This window comes from Nerophis ophidion, linkage group LG11, assembly GCF_033978795.1.
Source record: "Nerophis ophidion isolate RoL-2023_Sa linkage group LG11, RoL_Noph_v1.0, whole genome shotgun sequence".
NCBI lineage: Eukaryota > Metazoa > Chordata > Actinopteri > Syngnathiformes > Syngnathidae > Nerophis > Nerophis ophidion.
The window spans coordinates 34949478-34971266 of record NC_084621.1 but is presented as its reverse complement, the minus strand read 5'-3'; the positions used below and the strand labels follow the sequence as shown (position 1 = coordinate 34971266).

At 42.5% G+C, this 21789-nt stretch overlaps 1 protein-coding gene and 1 long non-coding RNA gene across 3 annotated transcripts in view; one reads left to right on the top strand and one right to left on the bottom strand.

The window, feature by feature from the left end:
* Positions 1–3705: 3705 nt before the first annotated feature.
* nacad (NAC alpha domain containing) lies at positions 3706–20792 on the bottom strand. Of its 2 annotated transcripts, XM_061915736.1 has the most exons (11): positions 20589–20792; positions 13413–13696; positions 8512–13332; positions 8358–8448; positions 8044–8274; positions 7591–7682; positions 5998–6066; positions 5758–5904; positions 5552–5689; positions 5354–5476; positions 3706–3902 (listed from the first exon to the last, which is right to left on the bottom strand). In XM_061915736.1, the coding sequence occupies exons 1-11, from the start codon at positions 20671–20673 to the stop codon at positions 3888–3890; spliced, it is 6096 nt and encodes a 2031-aa protein (XP_061771720.1). In that variant the 5' UTR covers positions 20674–20792; the 3' UTR covers positions 3706–3887. The 2 variants fall into 2 exon arrangements, with proteins under 2 accessions (XP_061771720.1, XP_061771719.1); XM_061915735.1 differs by having other exon boundaries at positions 8358–13332; positions 20589–20789.
* LOC133561979 (uncharacterized) overlaps positions 20496–21789 on the top strand; it is a 3053-nt gene continuing 1759 nt past the window's right edge. Inside the window, exons 1-2 of the long non-coding RNA XR_009808812.1 lie at positions 20496–20724; positions 21010–21789. The exon at positions 21010–21789 is cut by the window's right edge and continues 1759 nt beyond it. This is a non-coding gene — a long non-coding RNA (uncharacterized LOC133561979). The remainder of the gene's footprint in view (positions 20725–21009) is intronic.

The window sequence follows — 21789 nt, the reverse complement described above, 5'->3', positions numbered from 1 at the left end:
CCCTATTAAAAGGTTAATTTGTTCAACCTTGGCCCGCGGCTTTGTTCAGTTTTAAATTTTGGCCCACTCTGTATTTGAGTTTGACACCCCTGGTATAAGCGAACACTGAGGAACTATTCAGCGTATTACCACATCAGCGTGCTGTAAAAGCTAACTACGGTAAGAGATAAGCTGGCTTCTACAACATCAGAAAATGCGTTTGAGTTTGAAATGCACAACACAATGCGAAAGGACACCAATCTGTACTGACTGGAGAACATGAACAATAATAGTATTACAGTATCTAGAGCAGGGGTCGGGAACCTTTATGGCTGAGCGAGCCATGAAAGCCAAATATTTTAAAATGTATTTCCGTAAGAGCCATACAATATTTTTTAACACTGAATACAACTAAATGCAAGCATTTTTAAGTAAGACCAACATTTTACGAGTATATTAAGCCTCTTATGTAGGGATGGTATAGCTCGGTTGGTAGAGTGGCCGAGCCAGCAACTTGAGGGTTCCAGGTTCGATCCCCGCTTCCGCCAACCTAGTCACTGCCGTTGTGTCTTTGGGCAAGACCCTTTACCTCCCAGTGCCACCCACACTGGTTTAAATGTAACTTAGATATTGGGTTTCACTATGTTAAGCGCCTGTGATGAGATGGAGACTTGTCCAGGGTGTACACCGCCTTCCGTCCGATTGTAGCGGAGATAGGCTCCAGCACCCCCCGTGACCCCGTAGGGAATAAACGGTAGAAATGGATGGATGGATGGAGATGTAAAGCGCTTTGAGTCACTTGAGAAAAGCGCTATATAAATACAATTCACTTCACTAATTCTTTTTAATAACATTGTTGTTCCGAAGCTAACCAATAATAAATAAAATACTTCTTACCATCAATGTGACTTCTTGAACAGGTGTGGTAGAAACGGACGGATGGATTGAAATGCATGAGAAAGTTTTATATATTTTTTAATGTTATTTTTAATACTGTGATTACCAGTGGAATTTATCATTAATTATCCTGTTAAGCAATATCAGCTGAGATTTATCTGAGAGCCATATGCCTTTGTCAAAAGAGCCACATGTGGCTCCAGAGCCATAGGTTCCCTACCCCTGATCTAGAGTATTCGCCCACATTTCAGGTTTGTTTGTAAACACCTAACCAGACAGCGTATTTTGTCTGTCATGACACTCATTACTTGCTGTGTGTATCATGACTGATATATAAAGATTGACTCACTCGATGGATCGTTGTCCGGCTGGTTTAGCTGGCTGGGGACATTGTTTCTGTTTTATTTGGGTAAGTACTCTATTTGCGTCGAAATAGCCTGGCCTCAAGTTCCACATTTTGCAGCTTCTAGTGACTTTCACCTCACTCTCTCTGCTTGTCTGCTCTCAGCGTTTCACTCTTCCTTTGCACATGGTTCCAGAGTTATTCGTCCGTATGTTCAGATTCAAAAAGATAAGATTATAAATCTGCATTTGTCAACATATAGTTGTCTTCATTGTTTGTTATCAAATCTGCCCATGATTATAACACACTCATGTTTGTTTCCGGAAGTAGGATACACGGTAGTTGCCGGTAGTAGGAAGTGCGCTGCTCTGGAAAGAAAAATAAATCTGCCAAGGATTTGATCAAAATGACCAAAATACGGTAAATAATGTACTTTGATTGTTTGATTGACACTTTTATTAGTAGATTGCACAGTTCAGTACATATTTCGTACAATTGACCACTAAATGGTAACACCCGAATAAGTTTTTCTAGTTGTTTAAGTCGGGCTCCACGTTAATCAATTCATGGTACAGTACATACATATCACATATTGTGTGAATGTGTCTTATTATTTTATGTATATATATATATATATATATATATATGCTTGCAGTGTGTTTGTAAAAAGGTGACTCCCATTAGCCGCATCGTCAAAGTGTTTTTTGATCACCTTTAAACCCTCCCTCCCCACCCAAAAAAAGTGTTCTTATCCCTCATAATGATTGTGAATGATAGGCAAACTTTTTTTTTTAAAGTGTCGTTTTTCAAAAGCTTAGAGCAGATATTCAGTAGACAGGTGACCACCTTTGAAGAAAGGCCACAGCAGCACCACTAAGTTGCAAGATATTTTCGAGACCTAAATACACAAATGCAGGTATCTTCCATCCGTTGTCTACCAGTTGTCCCTTTCGGGGTCGCATTCGTGCGGAAAGTGGACTCTGAACAAGTCGCCACCTCATCATCACAATTGGTAAGAAAAGTTGGTTTCGCATAACAGGGCCCTAAAATGGGGCTGAACTAGACCTGGGCATATAAGGCCACAAGCTTTTCAATCTGGCCTGCCGGGTGTTCCCCCCATTTTTTTTAGATCTTTAAGATGGAAACTGTCGCTGCGATTATGATCTGCAGTGATGTTTTTAAAATACCGTAAGTCATGAACTATACAAAGTATTTCAATGGTTGGAAGCAGAAATTTTTGCATGATATACTACTTACTACTGTTAATATGATTCCCAGGCGTGGCCACCGCTGCTCACTGTTCCCCTGTGGTGAGGGGTCAAATGCAGAGGATAATTTCACAGCACCTAGTGTGTATGTGTGACAATCATTGGCACTTTAACTTTTAACTTTACTATGGCCATCAAAGTCAGACGAGGCACCAACCAGTGTGTGGCCGTGGTTTGTTTCCACAGAGTGTTTGCAGAGCGGCATACCTGAAATGTGGGTGTCAGGGAATGACGCGAAGGATATTTTTCTGCAAAGAAAACAGTTAGTGGGCTTCACGGTGGAAGAGGGGTTAGTGTGTCTGCCTCACAATACAAAGGTCCTGAGTAGTCCTGGGTTCAATCCCGGGCTCGGGATCTTTCTGTGTGGGATTTGCATGTCCTCTCCGTGAACGCGTGGGTTTCCTCCAGGCACTCCGGCTTCCTCCCACTTCCAAAAGACATGCCCCTGGGGATAGGTTGATTGGCAAAACTAAATTGGCCCTAGTGTGTGAATGTGAGTGTGAATGTTGTCTGTCTATTTGTGTTGGACCTGCGATGAGCTGGTGACTTGTCCAGGGTGTACCCCGCCTTCTGCCCGATTGTAGCTGAAATAGGCAATAGCGCCTTCCGCGAACCCAAAGGGAATAAGCGGTAGAAAATGGATGGATGGACAAACGTTAGTGTTGCAAGGGATTCTGGGTATTTATTCTGTAGTGTTTATGTTGTGTTACGGTGCAGATGTTCTCCCGAAATGTGTTTGTCATTCTTGTTTGGTTTGGGTTCAGTGTGGTGCATATTTGTAACAGTTTTAAGTTGTTTATACGGCCACCCTCAGTGTGACCTGTATGGCTGTTGACCATGTATGCTTTGCATTAAACTTACATGTGTGTGTATAAAAGCCGCATACATTACGTGACTGTTTGTATGGAGGAAAAGCGGACGTTACGACCGGTTGTAGAGAACGCTAAAGGCAGTGCCTTAAATTAAGGCACTGGCCCAATATTGTTGTCAGGGTGAAAATCGGGAGAACAGTTGCCCCGGGAGGTTTTCTGGAGAGTGGCACTGAAATTCGGGAGTTTCCCGGGAAAATCGGGAGTGTTGGCAAGTATGGATACATATACCAGCACCCAGACACATGTTTTTCTCCAAATAATTGCCCAGGCCTGAGCTAAACAGATTTCTGACAGAGTTAGCTCCATCACTTCATGTGGACAAACCAAAACACCATTGAAACAAAACTGTTGACCAAACAAATATTGGTGATTTAAGCGACACAGTTATTGGAGCAATATACAAACATTTCCCATCTTACAGACTTTATTTATTTAGCAGGTTTTGGAGGTGCAACATTATACAGTAGCAGCAACAAAGCATAGTCTTTAGGCATAGAGTCAAGCATGGATTCAGATCATCCACACCCTTCACATGGTCAGCTCCTGAAAAAAAGAGGAGAGTGATATGTCCATTTTGAATATCCAGTAAACAGTGTGAGGTTCTACTGCCATCTAGTGGAGAGAAACTGCAAACAGCTCTTACTGAGTAAAAATTATACTTGCCATTGTCTTCTATTTTATCACTTTGACTAAATCCTCCATTGCTTGTCTATCACTCCATAATTTATTTTTTTTTCCCAAGATGGCGCTGCAGTAGTGGCTGCTGTTGGCAGGAGCTCTGTGCTCTTGCGTCATCCTTTTGTGTTTTCCTCTTGTTTTCATGTGTTATTATATATATATATATTTATATATATATATATATATATATATATATATTTGCCTTTGGGTCCGGGACCCTTTAGGACTGTGTGACAAGAGGTAGCACTTTCGTGACCTCCGCGATGCTTTTTGTGGACTTCTGGCTCTGCCTCCCGGGAGCCTTGTGGCCATGGAGACCAGCTGCTGGGTCTCTGCCACACCAGGTTCAGTTTGGAGGGACTGGAGGAGATGCGGATGAAGAGACAGGACTGCGGGGCTGGCACTGAGCGCCGGGACGGACAAGCTTCACAGTGTCTTGGCTGAATGAGCAGGTATCGGTCACCTCGGTTTTCTTGGACATATCCGCGCTCATCCATGCAGGCTGGACACTAGCCGAGAGTTGGTTGGCGGCCGAGAGTGGAGTCTCTCTTGGTTGCTTTGTTGGGTCTGCTCCTGTCTCAGACCATACTCTCTCAACCCCAGTGGAACACCGCAGAGGCCACCACAGTGTATATGTTTCTTTTACTTTTTATTCATAGCTGTATGTAGAAGTGGCTGGTTGCATCATCTGCTTTAATGTCTTACATGTCCTTTGTTTTCTTTGATGTTTGGTGAGTTGTTGTTTTTTCCCCTTGGCCTTAGTCTGGACCCCCTCTCCAGAGGCCCAGGCTTAGACTGTTTTTTTTAATTTTATCTTATTTTATTTTAATCTTTTATTTTTTCCTCCCATTCCCCTACCCTTGTTTACCTGTATCTCACCGTTTTTGTAAGGGGCGCCAAAAGTCGGCAGACCCATCAGCGATCCTGTTCCGTTTTTTATGTAATGTTTGTTTGATCTTGAATGGGATTGTGCTGGAAATATTAATTTTGCTGAAGGAACTCTCCTGAAGGACTAAATAAAGTTCTATCTATCCATCCATCCATCTACCTATCTATCTATCTATCTATCTATCTATCTATCTATCTATCTATCTATCTATCTATCTATCTATCTATCTATCTATCTATCTATCTATCTATCTATCTATCTATCTATCTATCTGTCTATCTATCTATCTATCTATCTGTCTGTCTATCTATCTATCTATCTATCTATCTATCTATCTATCTATCCATCCATCTCGCTATCTCTCTATCTATCTATCTATCATTTGTTGACCATCTGCCCTATAGTATACCACTCTCTCCATCCTTACCATGATGGCGTTCACAATGTCGTTCTTGTTGTGTTTCAGCGCACGCACGGCCTTGGCTCGAGACACATTGGCCTGAGCCATCACCAGCTCGATGTCCCTCTGCTCCAGACCCCCGTCGTCCACCTGGAAAAAGATGGAAAAAGGTTTAGGGGCAATGTCACAAGTGAAGATCAGTGAGTGGTGCATGCAATAATAGACCTCCTCCTCCTCCTCTTCTTCACTCTCCTCCTTGATGCTGAGGCTGGGTGGGACGGGGGGCGCCAGCGGAGTAGAGGTCACAGGCACCTTGAATTTCTCTGCAGCGGCTTTGTGAGCCTGTTGAGAAAGATCCTCGATCTGGGAAGAAGAGAGCGGAGAGGAATCAGACACGATGCAGTGAAAGAAAAGGAAACAAAGGTACTTACCTTAGCCTCCCCAAATACAATATAAATGTCCGACGCAGGGCTTTTAAATACATCGGGTCGACTGATGACAAAGAGGATACTCTTGGACTTCCTAATGGTGATCCTAGTCACACCATGGACAGGCTTTAAACCAAGTTTAGACATGGCCTACGCACACACAGAGCAACAGCTAGAGTATAATACCTGCATTATGATCATCAAAATTAAAAGCACATTGTTTTTTTAAGTGTCTTATCTGACCTTACGGGCCTTCTTCTCACTGCGGCTCTGTTTCGGTCTGTTCGCGCCTTCGTCTGCAGAGGAGAGGAGCTGCAGGAGAGGTGCAGGTGTTACATTGGAGATTATTTGAGGAAACCTGACACGTAAAGTCCTCGACCTAATTAGCTGAAAATATAAGTAGGCTAGGTTATATTCTGAGGTCATATTTGAATAGAGAAAAAGTAGAATATGCCCCAACACAGCCATACCACCACATTGAAGTGTACATTTACAGTCGTGGTCAAAAGTTTACATACACTTGTAAAGAACATAACGTCAAGGCTGTCTTGAGTTTCCAATTATTTCTACAACTCTTTTTTTTTTTTTTTTGTGATAGTGATTGGAGTACATATTTGTGTGTAACAAAAACATTCATGAAGTTTGGTTCTTTTATGAATTTATTATGGGTTTACTGAAAATGTGACCAAATCTGCTGGGTCAAAAGTATACATACAGCAATGTTAATATTTGGATTATGTCCCTGGGCAAGTTTCACTTCAATAAGGTGCTTTTGATAGCCGTCCACAAGCTTCTGGCAGCTTCTGGTTGAATTTGTGACCACTCCTCTTGACAAAATTGGTTCAGTTCAGCTAAATACTTTTGACCCAGCAGATTTGGTCACATTTTCAGTAGACCCATAATAAATTCATAAAAGAACCAAACTTCATAAATGTTTTTGGTGACCAACATGTATGTGCTCCATTCACTTTATCAGAAAAAAAATAAGAGTTGTAGAAATTATTGGAAACTCAAGACAGCCATGACAGTATGTTCTTTACAAGTGTATGTAAACTTGTGACCACAACTGTGCCCTAACAAATATTGCATGTTCGTCCAGTTGTTTCGGCACAATTGTTTGTCTTCATGCAGTGCTCAAGAGGTACCGTATTTTTCGGACTATAAGTCGCAGTTTTTTTCATCGTATGGCCGGGGGTGCGACTTATACTCAGGAGCGACTTGTGTGTGAAATTATTAACACATTACCGTAAAATATCAAATAATATTATTTAGCTCATTCACGTAAGAGACTAGACGTATAAGATTTCATCGGATTTAGCAATTAGGAGTGACATATTGTTTGGTAAACGTAAACATAAACGCATGTTCTATATATTATAGTTATTTGAATGACTCTTACCATAATATGTTACGTTAACATACCAGGCACCTTCTCAGTTGGTTCTTTATGCGTCATATAACGTACATTTATTCAGCCTGTTGTTCACTATTCTTTATTTATTTTAAATTGCCTTTCAAAGGTCTATTCTTGGTGTTGGGTTTTATCAAATAAATTTCCCCCAAAAATGCGACTTATACTCCAGTGCGACATATGTATGATTTTTTTTTCCTTCTTTATTATGCATTTTTGGCAGGTGCGACTTATACTCCGGAGCGACTTATACTCTGAAAAATACGGGACCCTTTCTTTTAATTAGATATATAATAACATACCTATTTAGTATTACTTTTATCTATAGTGCTTGTATGTAGTATATGTGTATTAGTGTGGTCTTATTTTGCAGGGTTTGCGTGCCTAATAGTGACTGCTCTTTCTAATATAGTCAAGGGATGCACCTGAGATTGAAGAGGTGTCACTGGCCCTGCCTCTTCTAGCTCAGGCACTGACCCTTCACTCTCCGACTCATTACAGGAGGCCACAATGGAACCTAGACAAGCACACACACACACACACACATACAAGTGTGTAGTAGAATACTGCTACAAACATAATGGGAATGAAAACGATATAACCTAAATAGTAGTTCTCAAACTTTTATTAGCAAGTGCCACAACAGAAAATGACCAATATAAGGATACAGTAGCATAGTAGGCATACATTTTCATTAAAAATAAGGCAGAGGTATTAATAAACAATTATATTTAATATATTTGGATAACGTAACATTACGTGAATAGTATCACTTTGAATAACCAAGTAATTGTTAACATACCACTAGATGAACCCAGCATACCACAGTTTGAAAATCCCTGACCTAATGCAATGCAATAAAATGGAAACAAACTTACAGCTGTTTTTGAAGTCTTCAGAGATTGGGTGTTTGTGGTTAATTGAGCAGCCGGACTGTTTGTCGGTGAGCTGATAAGAAGAGAAAGGTTGGGTTGCCTTTTGATCAGAAAGACCCGTTTTCTGCAAGGATCCACTTGTGTTTCCGCTTTTCTCTTTGAGAATTGACCCTTGATCAGGGAGTCTACAATCCTCCTCGCTCTTGTCTGATCCCCCCTGTGCTAAAGTGACATCTTAAAAAAAAGCACATATTTATTGATCATCCTTCTAGCAAAGAACACTGAATCGGTTATCGTGCTAGATTTTTAATTCTTACCTTTGGCTGTGTCCTTTGTACAGCCCTGCTTGTTTTCTTTGTGAGACTGGGGGGTGGACCGGTTACGGCAAGGAGGGATGGAAGACGACTCCTGTGTTGGTTCGGACAAACTACTTGGCATCTCAGAAGACAAAGATGGTAAAGGTTTGCTCACCGTAGGATGAATGACGGTGGCCTCTACGTGGTTTGTAAGAAATTGCTGGCTGGTGGTAGAGGTTGTGTGGGACCGGGGTAGCAAAAGCAAGTGCTGGACTGAAAGTGCCGGCTGTGATTCTTGTACAGGTGTGATAAGTTCATGTTTTGTCTCTGTTGATGCTCCGTAGAAAGGTGACGAAGAGGAAACGGGCGATTTTGGGGAAGAAAATGAAGTGATAGCCTGTGATAGTATGATCTGATCATCCTGTATGTTATTGTCATTAATGTCTAGTCTGATTCCTCTTTGACCATTAGACACTGGTCTGTTATCAAGCCCTTCTTGTGTGTTATTAAGTACTTCTGGTCTGTTGTCCAGCTCTTTTTGTTCCTTATGTGATTCTTTGTCGAGTTCTCCCATGACATTAAGGTTCTCTCCGACACGCTTGTTTGAGTTGCGGCTCCAATCTTTAGGGCGTGTGACGTTAGGAGGGAGACACTTTTTTTCTTGAATCTGTGAAAAACCTTTGTCAGTCTTTTGTTCTAATGATGACACTTTGTTGGCCTTTTTGCCTGTCTTTGTTTTGGAAATATCCTCAATCGCCACTGCTGAAGTTAGTTTTGAAACAGAAGGTTTCTTGTCATCATCAAGAATTTCAGGGCTGGAATCCAAATGAATGCCTGCCTTCAAGGCCTTGTGTTGTTTCCTTCTTCGCCCTTTCTTAGTAGCATCAGTTTTCTCTGTGCAAATTGTATCCTTGGCAGCATCATGTGCAAACCCGTCTAAAAGAGTTGGTGTGGGTGACGGTTTTTCTTCTTTTTTTTTATTCTTTGCACATCTCTTTTTCATTTTCTTTGTATTATTTTCTTCATCCATTCCTGAGTTAGAACTCTCACACTGCTGTCCTTTATCGGCACCTGTGTTCTTTGGCTCGTCAACAACTCTGTCAATCATATTACCAGCATCGCTTTTTCTTTCGCCTTGAGTTTGAGACTCCACCGCAATCTCAGATTCTAACTGCACACACATTTTTGCATCTTTTACGGGTGTAGATGCATTAGATTTACATCTAGGAATAAAGAAACCAAAAGAGCCATGTAGTAAAGAAGGTACTATATTACTTGCTGCAGTGATTGTCTGACACTTGGGACTTGTTTGGCATCTTGACATTGGTGGGCTGTTGAGATGTTCATTTGTTGCACATTGGTTCTCACTAGTGTTATTTAACAACACGCTACTCTGACCTTCATTTGTGGATGAAATGTCTGGTGATTTTTGTTCTTCACTGACAGAAACTCGCATTGGCATCTCTTCAAGCGGAATGTTAGAGACTGAATCTGTGACTTTGACACACTCAAACTGAGGCCTCACTTCCTCTGATAACGCATTCAGTCCTCCACATATTGCTACTTCCAGTGAATCAAAAGTAGCATCATTATTATTGTTTGTGTCCATCCATGTTGCATGCATCTGTGTGTTATCCCCATCGTTGTCCTGATTACTGACATCCTCTTCAGGGAATCTCCGCTCGCCGCCACCTGCCTCCGAGATCTCCTCGATTGACTTCCAACAGACTAAATTAGACTCAGAAGTTCCCGCTCTTATTACTTCTGCATCTTCTGCCTCATGCATCTTTCCATCGTCGTTGTCTTTTACCGCCTGAAGACAACCATAAGGATATGTTTGGTATGCTTCACTGGTCATGTTAGGAATCACTGTGGTCTGTGTACTTTGGCCTTGTGTGTCACACATGAGTACACTCTCTGTTTCTAATTCATACTTCTTCCCCAGTGAAAAGGAAAGAGACTCCCCTGCTCCCCATACTCCAAATTCAGACAATGATCCTAAATGTAATTCAGTCATTTCCGCTACAGGACAAATTTCCCTTCTTGTATCTGTTTCTGAGTTTTCCCTTTTGGGTGAGATAGCCAAAGGAAAGTGAGGTGAACCCGCCACTACGAGCACCTTCTCATCTGTACTTAGGTTCTCCTGGCCAGAGTCACCAGGGCGATGTTCAGGAGTCGAAACTAGATTGTCACCAAGTCCAAAAATAACCTCTGGAGATGCAGAGATTGGGATATTGCTGGGATTTGGACTTTGGTCTTTAGGATAGGGGACAGGAAGCACACCTTTGTTCAAATCATTGGTGGCAGTACCCAAATCAGAGAAACCCGGGTCCGCGGCTCTACACTCAATGTTTCTAATCTCTACTGAGGTGTTGTCATTCTTCTTTTTATTCTGGTCTTCTTTGTCAGGTGTATCATGTCTATTGGAAGACCACTGGGATGATATGAGTCTACTCACTCCTGCAGTTCCATGACTTCCTGTTTGATAACGATGATGCTTAATGAGCAATTTATACGAATCTCTGTCCGGTTCACAAGTGGGATCTTCTTTTGCACGTTTGTTTTGCTCTTTGCCACCATCTTCATCTTTTAGTTCCTGTACTGTACAGCTAGGAGTTTTCCCAACAGGAGGTAAGGAGTAGATTTGAGTAGCAGGGTCAGAGTAGGGAAGGACACAAGAGCTATGTTTAGGTTCTTTACAAGAACTATAATGTTTTACCCTTTCAGTCGCATCCCTAATTTTTTTACCAGATGGCTTAGGATCACAAGAAGCTGTAAATGTGCAAACAGCAAATTGTTTTAAGCCTTCATCCATTTGTACAGATTTTGTTTTATCCAATGTACTGGCACAACCTTTCGTTTCTTCTGTTTCTGGGGTTTTGGGTTCCTGGGCAGCAGTGTCTGTAGAAAGACACTTGATTTCAGAGTTATCCACTGTTTCATCTGCTCTCAGTTGTGTGTGCAAACATTCTGTTTCATCCATTCTAGTGACATATCCTTGTTGTGATTCTGACCTTTCTGTGGATTCAAGTGAATCCAAAGGTGAGCATTCTGGTGCCTGTGCATGCCTCTCAGTGCTGTAAAGGCGTTCATCTTCCTCCCCATTATAGGAGGCTGAATCTAATGAGTCATCAGTATCAACTTGGAAACAGAAGTAGTCATCCAACGCCTCATTTATAGATGTGTCTGAGAGTGTATGAAGCAAGGATCCTGAGCTGTCCTCATCTGTAGCACCCTCCACTGATTTCCTGATGTACAGGCCATCTTCATCGTCATCTTCCCCTTCTTCTTCAACCACTTTTACTTCCACCTTGGCTTCCACACCAGACTCCAGACTGTTGTCTTTGTTGTCATTAGTGTCCCCAGTGTCCACAGTTTCATTACCATTGATGTCATCATCATCATCATCATCATAGTCATTGTCATCGTCTTCGTCATCATCTTCAATGTCTGCTTCCTCTTCCCCTGCTGAATATGCGTCAATATTCTTGCCTTCGTTTCTGTCCTTCACAATTTCATTTTCAGCCTCTGTGGGAAAAAGAGTTATTTCAAACGAATCAGCTTTAAAAACAAGGCTTGTGTGAGGAGGAAATGGGATGAGAGAGACAGGTATCATCCTTTCTTCTTCTGGTACATCTTCAGCACTTGCTGTCTGAGAGAACATGAAAGAGCCGGGACCAAATCTACCAAAGGATCCAGAACAAAAAGAATCCATGTGGACAACAGGTGAATCAGGACTATTGTTGGATGAGGCCATGTTGTCTGTATCAGGAGTCACAGCTGTGAATGTTTTCTCTTGCTGATCAGTCGTGTGTCCATAATGTTCCTCCGATACACATGGGTCCAGTTGCAGATTCAGGCCTGTATGCGTAATTCTTGAATATTCCTCATTTGCTGTCCTGTCCTCCTCTAGTGGACAGAGAGAGCTCTCAGACTCACCTCCATCCTCCTGTGAGTCACTAGTGGGGCTACTACTGCTCCTTGGCAGAGGTGTATGTTCAGTCACCCAACAAGGACGATGGCTTTCTCTGCAAATAATGATTTCATCATCTTTTTGAGTCTCTTCCTCCTCAAGTATCGCTGTACCAGTTATTCCAAGCCGTGGATTAATCACATCCTGAGAACGTTGCACATACAAGTCGCCTGGTCTTTCTTCCTCCCGCTCTGGAGCTGTTCGCACTTTGTCCTCCCCTACTTCATCTCCAATCTCGGACAAGGATTCCACAAAGCAAGCCCGAGCCTCCTGTGCATCTTCTGTGGTCAGCAGGTTGGGAGAAGTGGAGGGGGAGGTGGAAGATGCATAAGAGGATGTCCAACTTCCTCCTTCTGCTGTCATATAAGAGCCAGTGGGGGAGGTCATAGGGGAGCAGAGGTCATCGCTGTCTGAGGGTAAGCCAGGTGAGGGTGAGCAAGCAGGAGAGCCTGGATAGGAACGATGTTTAAGGTGCGAGGAATATGATGCCGCCTTAATTGGTGTGGAGGGAGCAGTATAATACAAGTCAGGGTCAAGGGATGACGGCATACCCACTCGAAGTGGGTCAACGGAAAAAATTGGCTCGGAAAATGATAGAGCCACTGGGCAGATCTGCTCGTGGACAGACAGGGAAGGCACTTCAATAATCGAGATACTTTCACCCTCTTCCTTATCTGTGAAATTATTATCAACACAAGTGGAGGAAGTAGGTGCAGTGGGGCTGTGAACAGGGGGAATTGGTGAAGTTAGGGATGTTTCAGGTTCTGTTTGCTCATCTCCTTGTATGTCCAGGTTTGGGGGATTTCCCACTTCTTTGCTGACTTCTGGCTTGTTTACTTTTGTCTGAGGCTCTGCAAAGCTTGGCGTAACTGATGATGAGATACCCTGATCACATTGTCCTGGAAAGCGCATCCCTTTCAGGATCTCTGACGGTTTTAAAAGTGTCTCTTGGCCCATCACCACCCTTTTGTCAATGGTCTGCACCTCTGGGTAGTCACTCTCCACCTCAGAACCAGTCAGTACCTGGCAACAATACACACATATTACACACATATCAATTTCATGCATCTGCTGAAGGGTTAAAATGATATTTTAACACTGACTTTGATTCTCTCCATCTTAACGGGGATAAGGCGGCCACAAGGTCCATGACCGCCTAACTTTCCGGACAACCTCGGTAGGTTGTGCCGATTGTCAGACCCTTCAGGTTGAGGTCTTAGAGTACCAGAAGAGTTAGGTGTTGCGTGAAATAGCCTGGGCCCAAATGGAGATGTGTATGTTGGGAGCAGTTTCTGTGGAGTGCTGGGAGAAGGGCTTGAACTTGTGTCACAAGGAGAAGAGCCACTTTCACTGGGTGTGGAGTCCGTGGACTGACATCTGCTTTTTCCTGGAAACCCCCCCCATTCCACAAAAAGATGTTAGATGAGGTGAACAAATATTTTTTTTTCTTCCACATAATCTAATAATGAAATACATCCTTCCATCCATCCATTTTCTACCGCTTGTCCCGTTCGGGATTGCTGGGGGTCGCTGGAGCCTATTTCAGCTGCATTTGGGCGTAAGGTGGTGGAGAAGTTGCCACTTCATCACAGATAGACAGACAACATTCACACTCACATTCACACACTAGGTACCATTTAGTGTTGCCAATCAACCTATCCCCAGGTGCATGTCTTTGACGGTGGGAGGAAGCCGGAGTACCCGGAGGGAACCCACGCAGTCACAGGGACAACGTGTAAACTCCACAAAGAAAGATCCTGAGCCCAGGATTGAACCCAAGACAACTCAGGACCTTCGTATTGTGAGGCACACGCACTAACCCTTCTTTCCAACGTGCTGCCCCAATCAAACACATATCAAATGAATTCAGCCTTGCAGAGAACTGATCAGATTGTTAAAATGTAACTGATCACGTGACAAATCCATTTCTGGCAAACCTAATGAACAAAGTATGGATGTAGGAACTTTTGGTCTTTACTTCACTAACAGTGTGTCACCATAGACCATTCGATGGCTAAACAACAGTTATTTCATGCCTTGATGCTAAAGTATTGTCTTTCAAACTTGTCAGGAACATGGCACTAGCGAGGACGAAACTAAACACAATGTAACAATAGAGCAGCTAGTTTATTCACTTCGTATATGTTCGAATAAAATCTGCTACGTAAAATGGAACGTTGGAAAAATACAGCCAGTAGATGTCAGACGATGGTGTATCACATAGAAGAAACAGTGCCTTCATTTTAAATAGGCCACTGTCACCATGACCTCAATCTGCATGCCGATTGGCCATTTTGACACACAAGCTGCACAGACTTGTGCCAGCCACCGACAGAAACACACACAGTTGCACTTCCCGGCTCTCATTGTCACCCCGCTTCCAACAGAAACTCCCTGCATGATGACCACCCCAAGTGCTGCAGTGTCAAAAACCATGACAGCCTCATGAAGCAATGCATGACTACGTGTCTAAGTACAAACCCCATTTCCATATGAGTTGGAAAATTGTGTTGGATGTAAATATAAACGGAATACAATGACACGGGACAAAGAAGTTGGGAAAGGTGGCAATAAATACTGATAAAGTTGAGGAATGCTCATCAAACACTTATTTGGAACATCCCACAGGTGTGCAGGCTAATTGGGAACAGGTGAGTGCCCTGATTGGGTATAAAAACAGCTTCCATGAAATGCTAAGTCATTCACAAACAAGGAGGGGGCAAGAGTCACCAATTTGTAAGCAAATTGTTGAACAGTTTTAGAACAACATTTCTCAACGAGCTATTGCAAGGAATTTAATGATTTTACCATCCACGGTCCGTAAAATCATCAAAAGGTTCAGAGAATCTGGAGAAATCACTGCATGTAAGCGATGATATTACGGACCTTTGATCCCTTCAGGCAGTATTGCATCAAAAACAGAGATCAGTGTGTCAAGGATATCACCACATGGGCTCAGGAACACTTCATAAAACCACTGTCAGTAACTACAGTTGGTTGCTACATCTTTAAGTGCAAGTTAAAACTCTACTATGCAATGCCAAAGCCATTTATCAACAACACAAAGGAACGCTGCCGGCTTCGCTGGGCCCGAGCTCATCTAAGATGCACTGATGCAAAGTGGAAAAGTGTTCTGTGGTCTGACGAGTCCGCATTTCAAATTATATTTAGGAACTGTGGACGTGGTGTCCTCCGGAACAAAGAGGAAAATAACCATCCGGATTGTTATAGGCGCAAAGTTGAAAAGCCAGCATGTGTGATGGTATGGGGGTGTATTAGTGCCCAAGGCATGGGTAACTTACACATCTGTGAAGGCACCATTAATGCTGAATGGTCCATACAGGTTTTGGAGCAACATATGTTGTCATCCAAGCAACGTTATCATGGACACCCCTGCTTATTTCAGCAAGACAATGCCAAACCACGTGTTACAACAGCGTGGTTTTGTAGTAAAAGAGTGCGGGTACTTTCCAGGCCCGCCTGCAGTCCAGATGTGTCTCCCATCGAAAATGTGTGGCGCATTATGAAGCGTAAAATGAGACAACAAGACCCCAGACTTTTGGACAACTTATTCAATCAATCAATCAATGTTTACTTATATAGCCCTAAATCACTAGTGTCTCAAAGGGCTGCACAAACCACTACGACATCCTCGGTAGGCCCACATAAGGGCAAGGAACACTCACACCCAGTGGGACATCGGTAACAATAATGACCCAGTGGGACGTCGGTGACAATGATGACTATGAGAACCTTGGAGAGGAGGGAAGCAATGGATGTCGAGCGGGTCTTGATGTACAACTTAAGCTGTACATCAAGCAAGAATGGTAAATAATTCCACTTTTAAGGCTTCAACAAATAGTTTCCTCAGTTCCTAAACGTTTATTGAGTGTTGTTGAAAGAAAAGGTGATGTAACACTGTGTTGAACATGCCCTTTCCCAACTACTTTGGCACGTTTTGCAGCCATGAAATTCTAAGTTAATTATTATTTCCCAAAAAAAATAAAGTTTATGCGTTTGAACATCAAATATGTCTTTGTAGTGCATTCAACTGAATATGGGTTGAAAATTATTTGCAAATCATTGTATTCCGTTTATATTTATATCTGACAATTTCCCAACTCATATGGAAATGGGGTTTGTAGTTTAATGTAGCATAATGCTTCCGCATCTCCACTGCAGTCTTTTGAATAGACTTGCCCTTCTCCTCCCTCTCTCCGACTTGCCAGTCTACTTTGGCAGAAGGGGCACAACGCAACAATACAAGAAGCAAAAACAACCATTTTACTGTTTAGTGTTGAAATATCTGACTCATGACTATTAGCTTTAGGTGTAATTCTGCTTTAGACTGCAACCCAAGCATTCACACTGATTCTAATTAAACACTGAGTGAATGCAAAATTTAAATTGATATTACCTATAACTTGTGTAATATGGATCTTTTTTTGCAAAACAGGAACAGTACAATGCAGGTTCCGCACTCTGCTACCAGCGCCACCCACGCTGGTTTAAAGGCTAACTACACTTTTTGTGGAATTTTGCCTATTGTTCACAATCTTTATGAAAGGCATGGCAACAAAGAGATTTTTTTTTAATGCATTCTAAATATTAGATCAACATAAATAAAAGTCTGCTTTCAGCGGAGCCACTGGGAACTCCTCTATTTTGCTCATAAAATCCAATAAACAACCATTCAAAAAGCGCCAACAATACTCCATTTACATTTCGTGACTTGAATAATAACCAAATATTAGTGATATTGCTGTTATAAGTGCAAACGCTGATGAACTATTTATAGCAGCGCCGTGATCACGACCGTGTGTCCCGATGTTTACATCATCGAGTGGTCAGCTGTTTACTCACTTCCTTGCTCCCTGGAAGTTTATTAAAGATCATAAATCATGCATCTAACCTGGACAGAAGAAGTCTGAGTAGGTATTCCGACAACTTGGTACACTTTGACAGACATTTAGGACCCAGAAATCACTCAATGTTTATTTATTTAGCCCTAAATCACAAATGTCTCAAAGGGCTGCACAAGCCACAACGACATCCTCGGTTCAGAGCCCACATAAGGGCAAGGAAAAACTCACAACCCAGTGGGATGTTTATGTGATTGACTATGAGAAACCTTGGAGAGGACCGCATATGTGGTTGACCCTCCCCCCCCTCCTCTCCCCACCCCCTAACATAATATTGTGAAAGTCCAGTCCATAGTGGATCTAATTCGGGTCCCCAACCCCGTTTCTTCTCGAAGATTATGAGACACTCTTCACCGAAATGTTAACATTTGAACATCCTAGAAGTTGGCATCCTAATGACAGCAGACCTTGTACAGTAAGTGATGTTTTATTATGTTTGTCGGCTCTCATAAAGTCTGCAGTGAGTAATAATCAGTGATGAAGAAAAAAAAAAGAAGCAGTGGTCATGATGCGTTTTAAAATAGATGTGCCACGTTTGCTTAAAATAATCAAAATACGTAAATATTAAATGTTACTATAAATGTGCCCGTTAATACAATGTATACATTTACATCATGTATATAAAACCTTAATGGAGCAGTTTGGATTTTTTTTCAAGGGCTTTATCGGTGGAATTTCGTGGCTTCCATAGGCTTCATTGTAAGCAGAGTTCTGATCACATTTATTCACTATTTAAAATGCTTTATATCCATTTGTTGTCATGTCTTTCATAGTGAGCAATAGGCACATTTTAAAAAAAAGTGCTGTTCTCCTTTAAATTTAGCTTCAAAAAGATGTGGATAATGGGTTTCCCAATGTAATGCACTATGAGTCTCGAGAGAAGAAGTGCTGTATAAATACACTTTACTTGACACTTTAAAACTCTGTATCTTAAAATGGCTATGATATGATGTGCAGTACAGCACAAAAGTCATTTTATCCATGTAGTAAGATCTTCATGCCACTCCAATGTTCAATCAATCAATCAATGTTTACTTATATAGCCCTAAATCACTAGTGTCTCAAAGGGCTGCACAAACCACAACACAAACCACTACGACATCCTCGGTAGGCCCACATAAGGGCAAGGAAAACTCACACCCAATGGGACGTCGGTGACAATGATGACCCAGTGGGACGTCCTCTGCTAAAGGATTATATTTCCAGTATACTTGTGTTGGAATGTTTGTTTGGCACTTCACAGAGTACAGACATAACTATTCTGACTGTCTAAGGCGAGACAGCTCCATTGTTCAATTCCTCATTGGCCCCTGTGTTTATTCTTAACCAAGTTTAGTGTAAATCTGTTGAGTGTTTTTCACGCGATGGAACGTTCTGTGGTTGTGCCACTGCTCTATTTATTGTTGCACGGTGACAACATGAGGTCATGTTCTGGGGGGGTCCTTGACAGAAAATGATGATGTTATAGCGCCACTCAAAGAAGATACACACTAAAAAATACTGGGTTATTTTGATAACCCAATTGATGAGTTGCGAGTGTTGGGTGACATTTTGGAGTTATTTTTATGAATAGCAATTGCATTTTTGGGTTATAAGGGTATTATTTTAACTCAATTTATGGGTTTTCAAAATGATGAACAATTTTTGGGTTGTTTTTCAATGAGTAATGCATTTTTCGGTGAAAAGCCTATTTTTTTTTATTAAAAAGTTACTTTTTTATTGAAAGGAATTTTATTATGGATTAATCTCATTAACATCTAACATTGAGTTATATAACTCAACTTTTGGGTTAAATAATTCAACCCAACAGTTTGGTTGGGACTAACCCAACAGAGAGTTATCATAACTCAAATGTTTGGTTTAAATAATTCAACAAAAAAAATTGGGTTGAAAAAAATTCATTAAAAAAATGTTGGGTTAAAATAACTCAAATAAGGGGTTCGTCCTTTTCTGAACCAGCAGTTGGGTTCAAACTGGGTTATTTTTTAACCCAACATTTTTAGTATGTTCACACTAACAAATGTTGAATTCATAAAAGAACAAACCCCTTAATTAACTTATTTTGACTCAACATTTTGGGTTAATTTTTTCAACCCAACTTTTGCGTTGAATTATTTTACCAAAACGTTGAGTTATGATAACTCTATGTTGGGTTAATCTCAACCAAACTATTGGGTTTAATTATTTAACCCAAAAGTTGAGTTATGCTCACTCCATGTTGGGTAATTGTAAATAATGTTCATTATAAAATTCCCTTCAAGAAAAAAGTCACTTTTTAATTAAAAAAAAAAAGCCTTTTAGCCAAAAATGCGTTACTCATTGAAAAACAACCCAAAAATGGTTCATAGTTTTGAAAACCCAGAAATTGAGTTAAAATAACACCCTTATAACCCAAAAATGGGTTGCTATTCACAAAAATAACTCCAAATTTTAACACTAGCAACTTATAAATTGGGTTATCAAAATAACACAGTCATTTTTTATCGTGTAACATTTCCAATCACCATATTTATATCCATCCATCCATTCATTTTCTACCGCTTATCCCTTTCAGGGTTGCAGGGGGTCGCTGGAGCCTATCTCAGCTTCATTTGGGCGGAAGGCGGAGTACACCCTGGACAAGTCGCCACCATATTTACATGTATCCCACAAATGTCCTCCAATCGTGTCTTATTATTTAGCAGCTTCTAGTTATTGATCTGTACTTTTAGGCCCAAACAACATCGTAGCCAGAGAGGAGTAGCCTGTCTTTTAACACTTCCTTCGAGCTCCTGTCCTTTATGGCCAGGTTTAACATCAGAATCGGCTTTAATGGCCAAGTACGCTTGGAGGAGGAAGACGTATATAATGTGCTCTCTAATCAGTGCAAGGAACAAGTAACAACGTTTTTGCAAGGTTGCATGCGTGTATGCCGGACCCTGCTACTGCTGTGTCATGATCTGGCGGAGGAGGGGGAGGGGGGCACATTACGCTCCTCTGACAGCTCACAAAAACTGCATGAGAGATGAGGATGAGGATGCATGCGCATGAGGACATGGTGATCCTGTAGCAGAGGGCCCGGGGTAGGGTCGGGGGCGGGATGGCGGGGTGAGGACAGGAGAAGACGATGACGACGTGCCTTGCAAGACCCATTTTTTGCAAGTCACAGGCTGAGAGGAGTTAAAAGCAAGGGCGGGTGTGTGTGTGTGTGTGTGGGGGGGGGGGGGGGTGCTTTAGGGAGTTGCTTACACAGTAGGGGAGAGGGGGGGAGGGGATAGGGGGGTGTCATACTGCACAACTGGGCTCTACATCACCACCTTAAGTTGTATTTCCAACCCTAACACACACACACACACACACAACCCACAGAGCTCCTACCTGGTCCAGGGAGTCCCGGCTCCTCCTCGGCCTGCCCTGGATGCTTGTTGGCGGGGACAGATCTGTGAGCGCTCTCCCCCGGCATGCTTCTCTGCTGGCTGACTCTGACGCAACAATAAAAGCCAGAACAGACAAGGTAGGGGGAGAGAGAGAGAGAGAGAGAGAGAGAGAGAGAGGGAGAGAGGGAGGGCTGATGGAGAGAGAAGAAGTGGGGGAGGGAGGGAAGTAGGGAGGGAGGCTGCAGCACGTGTTTGTCAGTGTGTGGATGAGAGGGAAAGTAGGATGTCTTCTTCTGTGGTAAAGCGCAGGGATGCTATTATGGTGTGTGTCTTTGCTTCAGAACATTTACAATGTGTGTGTGTGTGTGTGTGTGTGTGTGTGTGTGTGTGTGTGTGTGTGTGTGTGTGTGTGTGTCCATTAGATGGATCTGCAGTCTCTCGATGCCCATGTCCTCCTCCCCTCCTCTCCATCCCACCTCCTTCCAAGCTGGGCCTGGATGTGAGGGAGATGACGTCAGCAGGTTCCTGCCACTCAGCGCTGCCCCTCGGCGGCGAAGAAGAGTACTGCAAAAACAAGGCGGCCATGGAAGTGTCAAAAGATAAGCGAGCGCGCCTGAATGTGTCCTACGAGGCCACGGCCCCAGGACAACATCTGTTTCTTCTCCCTCACCTCCGCTGCATCCTTCTCCTTTGAAGAAGAAACGGTGGAGAAGGCAAAGGCCGCAACGCTGACACCGCTGATCAGTTTCCATGGCAACCCTAAACTTCCCCACCACATTGTTGCAGAGCAGAGCAGAAGTCACCGGGTTCGTTGCTTACAGTGATTATATTTTTTTAAGGGAGTAGATGAGATTGTGTGGTCACATGTTGCAAGACTACATTTCAGTTCAGGTGAGGCAGGACTCTCATTAAAACATCCACTGACAAACACATGATCGTCGTGTGGACCTGACGGCTAATTGTTATAATCGCACTTTGTTTGGGGCAGCGCGGTGCGACGGGTTGGTGCGTTTGCCTCACAATACGACGGTTCTAGGTTCGACCCTACGCTCGGGATCTTTCTGTGTGGAGTTTGCATGTTCTTCCCGTGACTGCGGTGGTTCCCTCCGGGTACTCCGGCTTCCTCCCACCTCCAAAGACATGCACCTGGGGATAGGTTGATTGGCAACACTAAATGGTCCCTAGTGTGTGAATGTGAGTGT

What these genes read in the sequence shown, in the direction of transcription:
- nacad (XM_061915735.1), bottom strand. Translation starts at nt 20,673, where the DNA reads ATGCCGGGGGAGAGCGCTCACAGATCTGTCCCCGCCAACAAGCATCCA. An exon ending in GCCGGGACTCCCTGGACCAG is followed by an intron (nt 13,697 to 20,588) that starts GTAGGAGCTCTG and finishes GGGGGTTTCCAG; the next exon opens with GAAAAAGCAGATGTCAGTCC. An exon ending in GTGAGAAGAAGGCCCGTAAG is followed by an intron (nt 5,905 to 5,997) that starts GTCAGATAAGAC and finishes GTGTGTGCGTAG; the next exon opens with GCCATGTCTAAACTTGGTTT.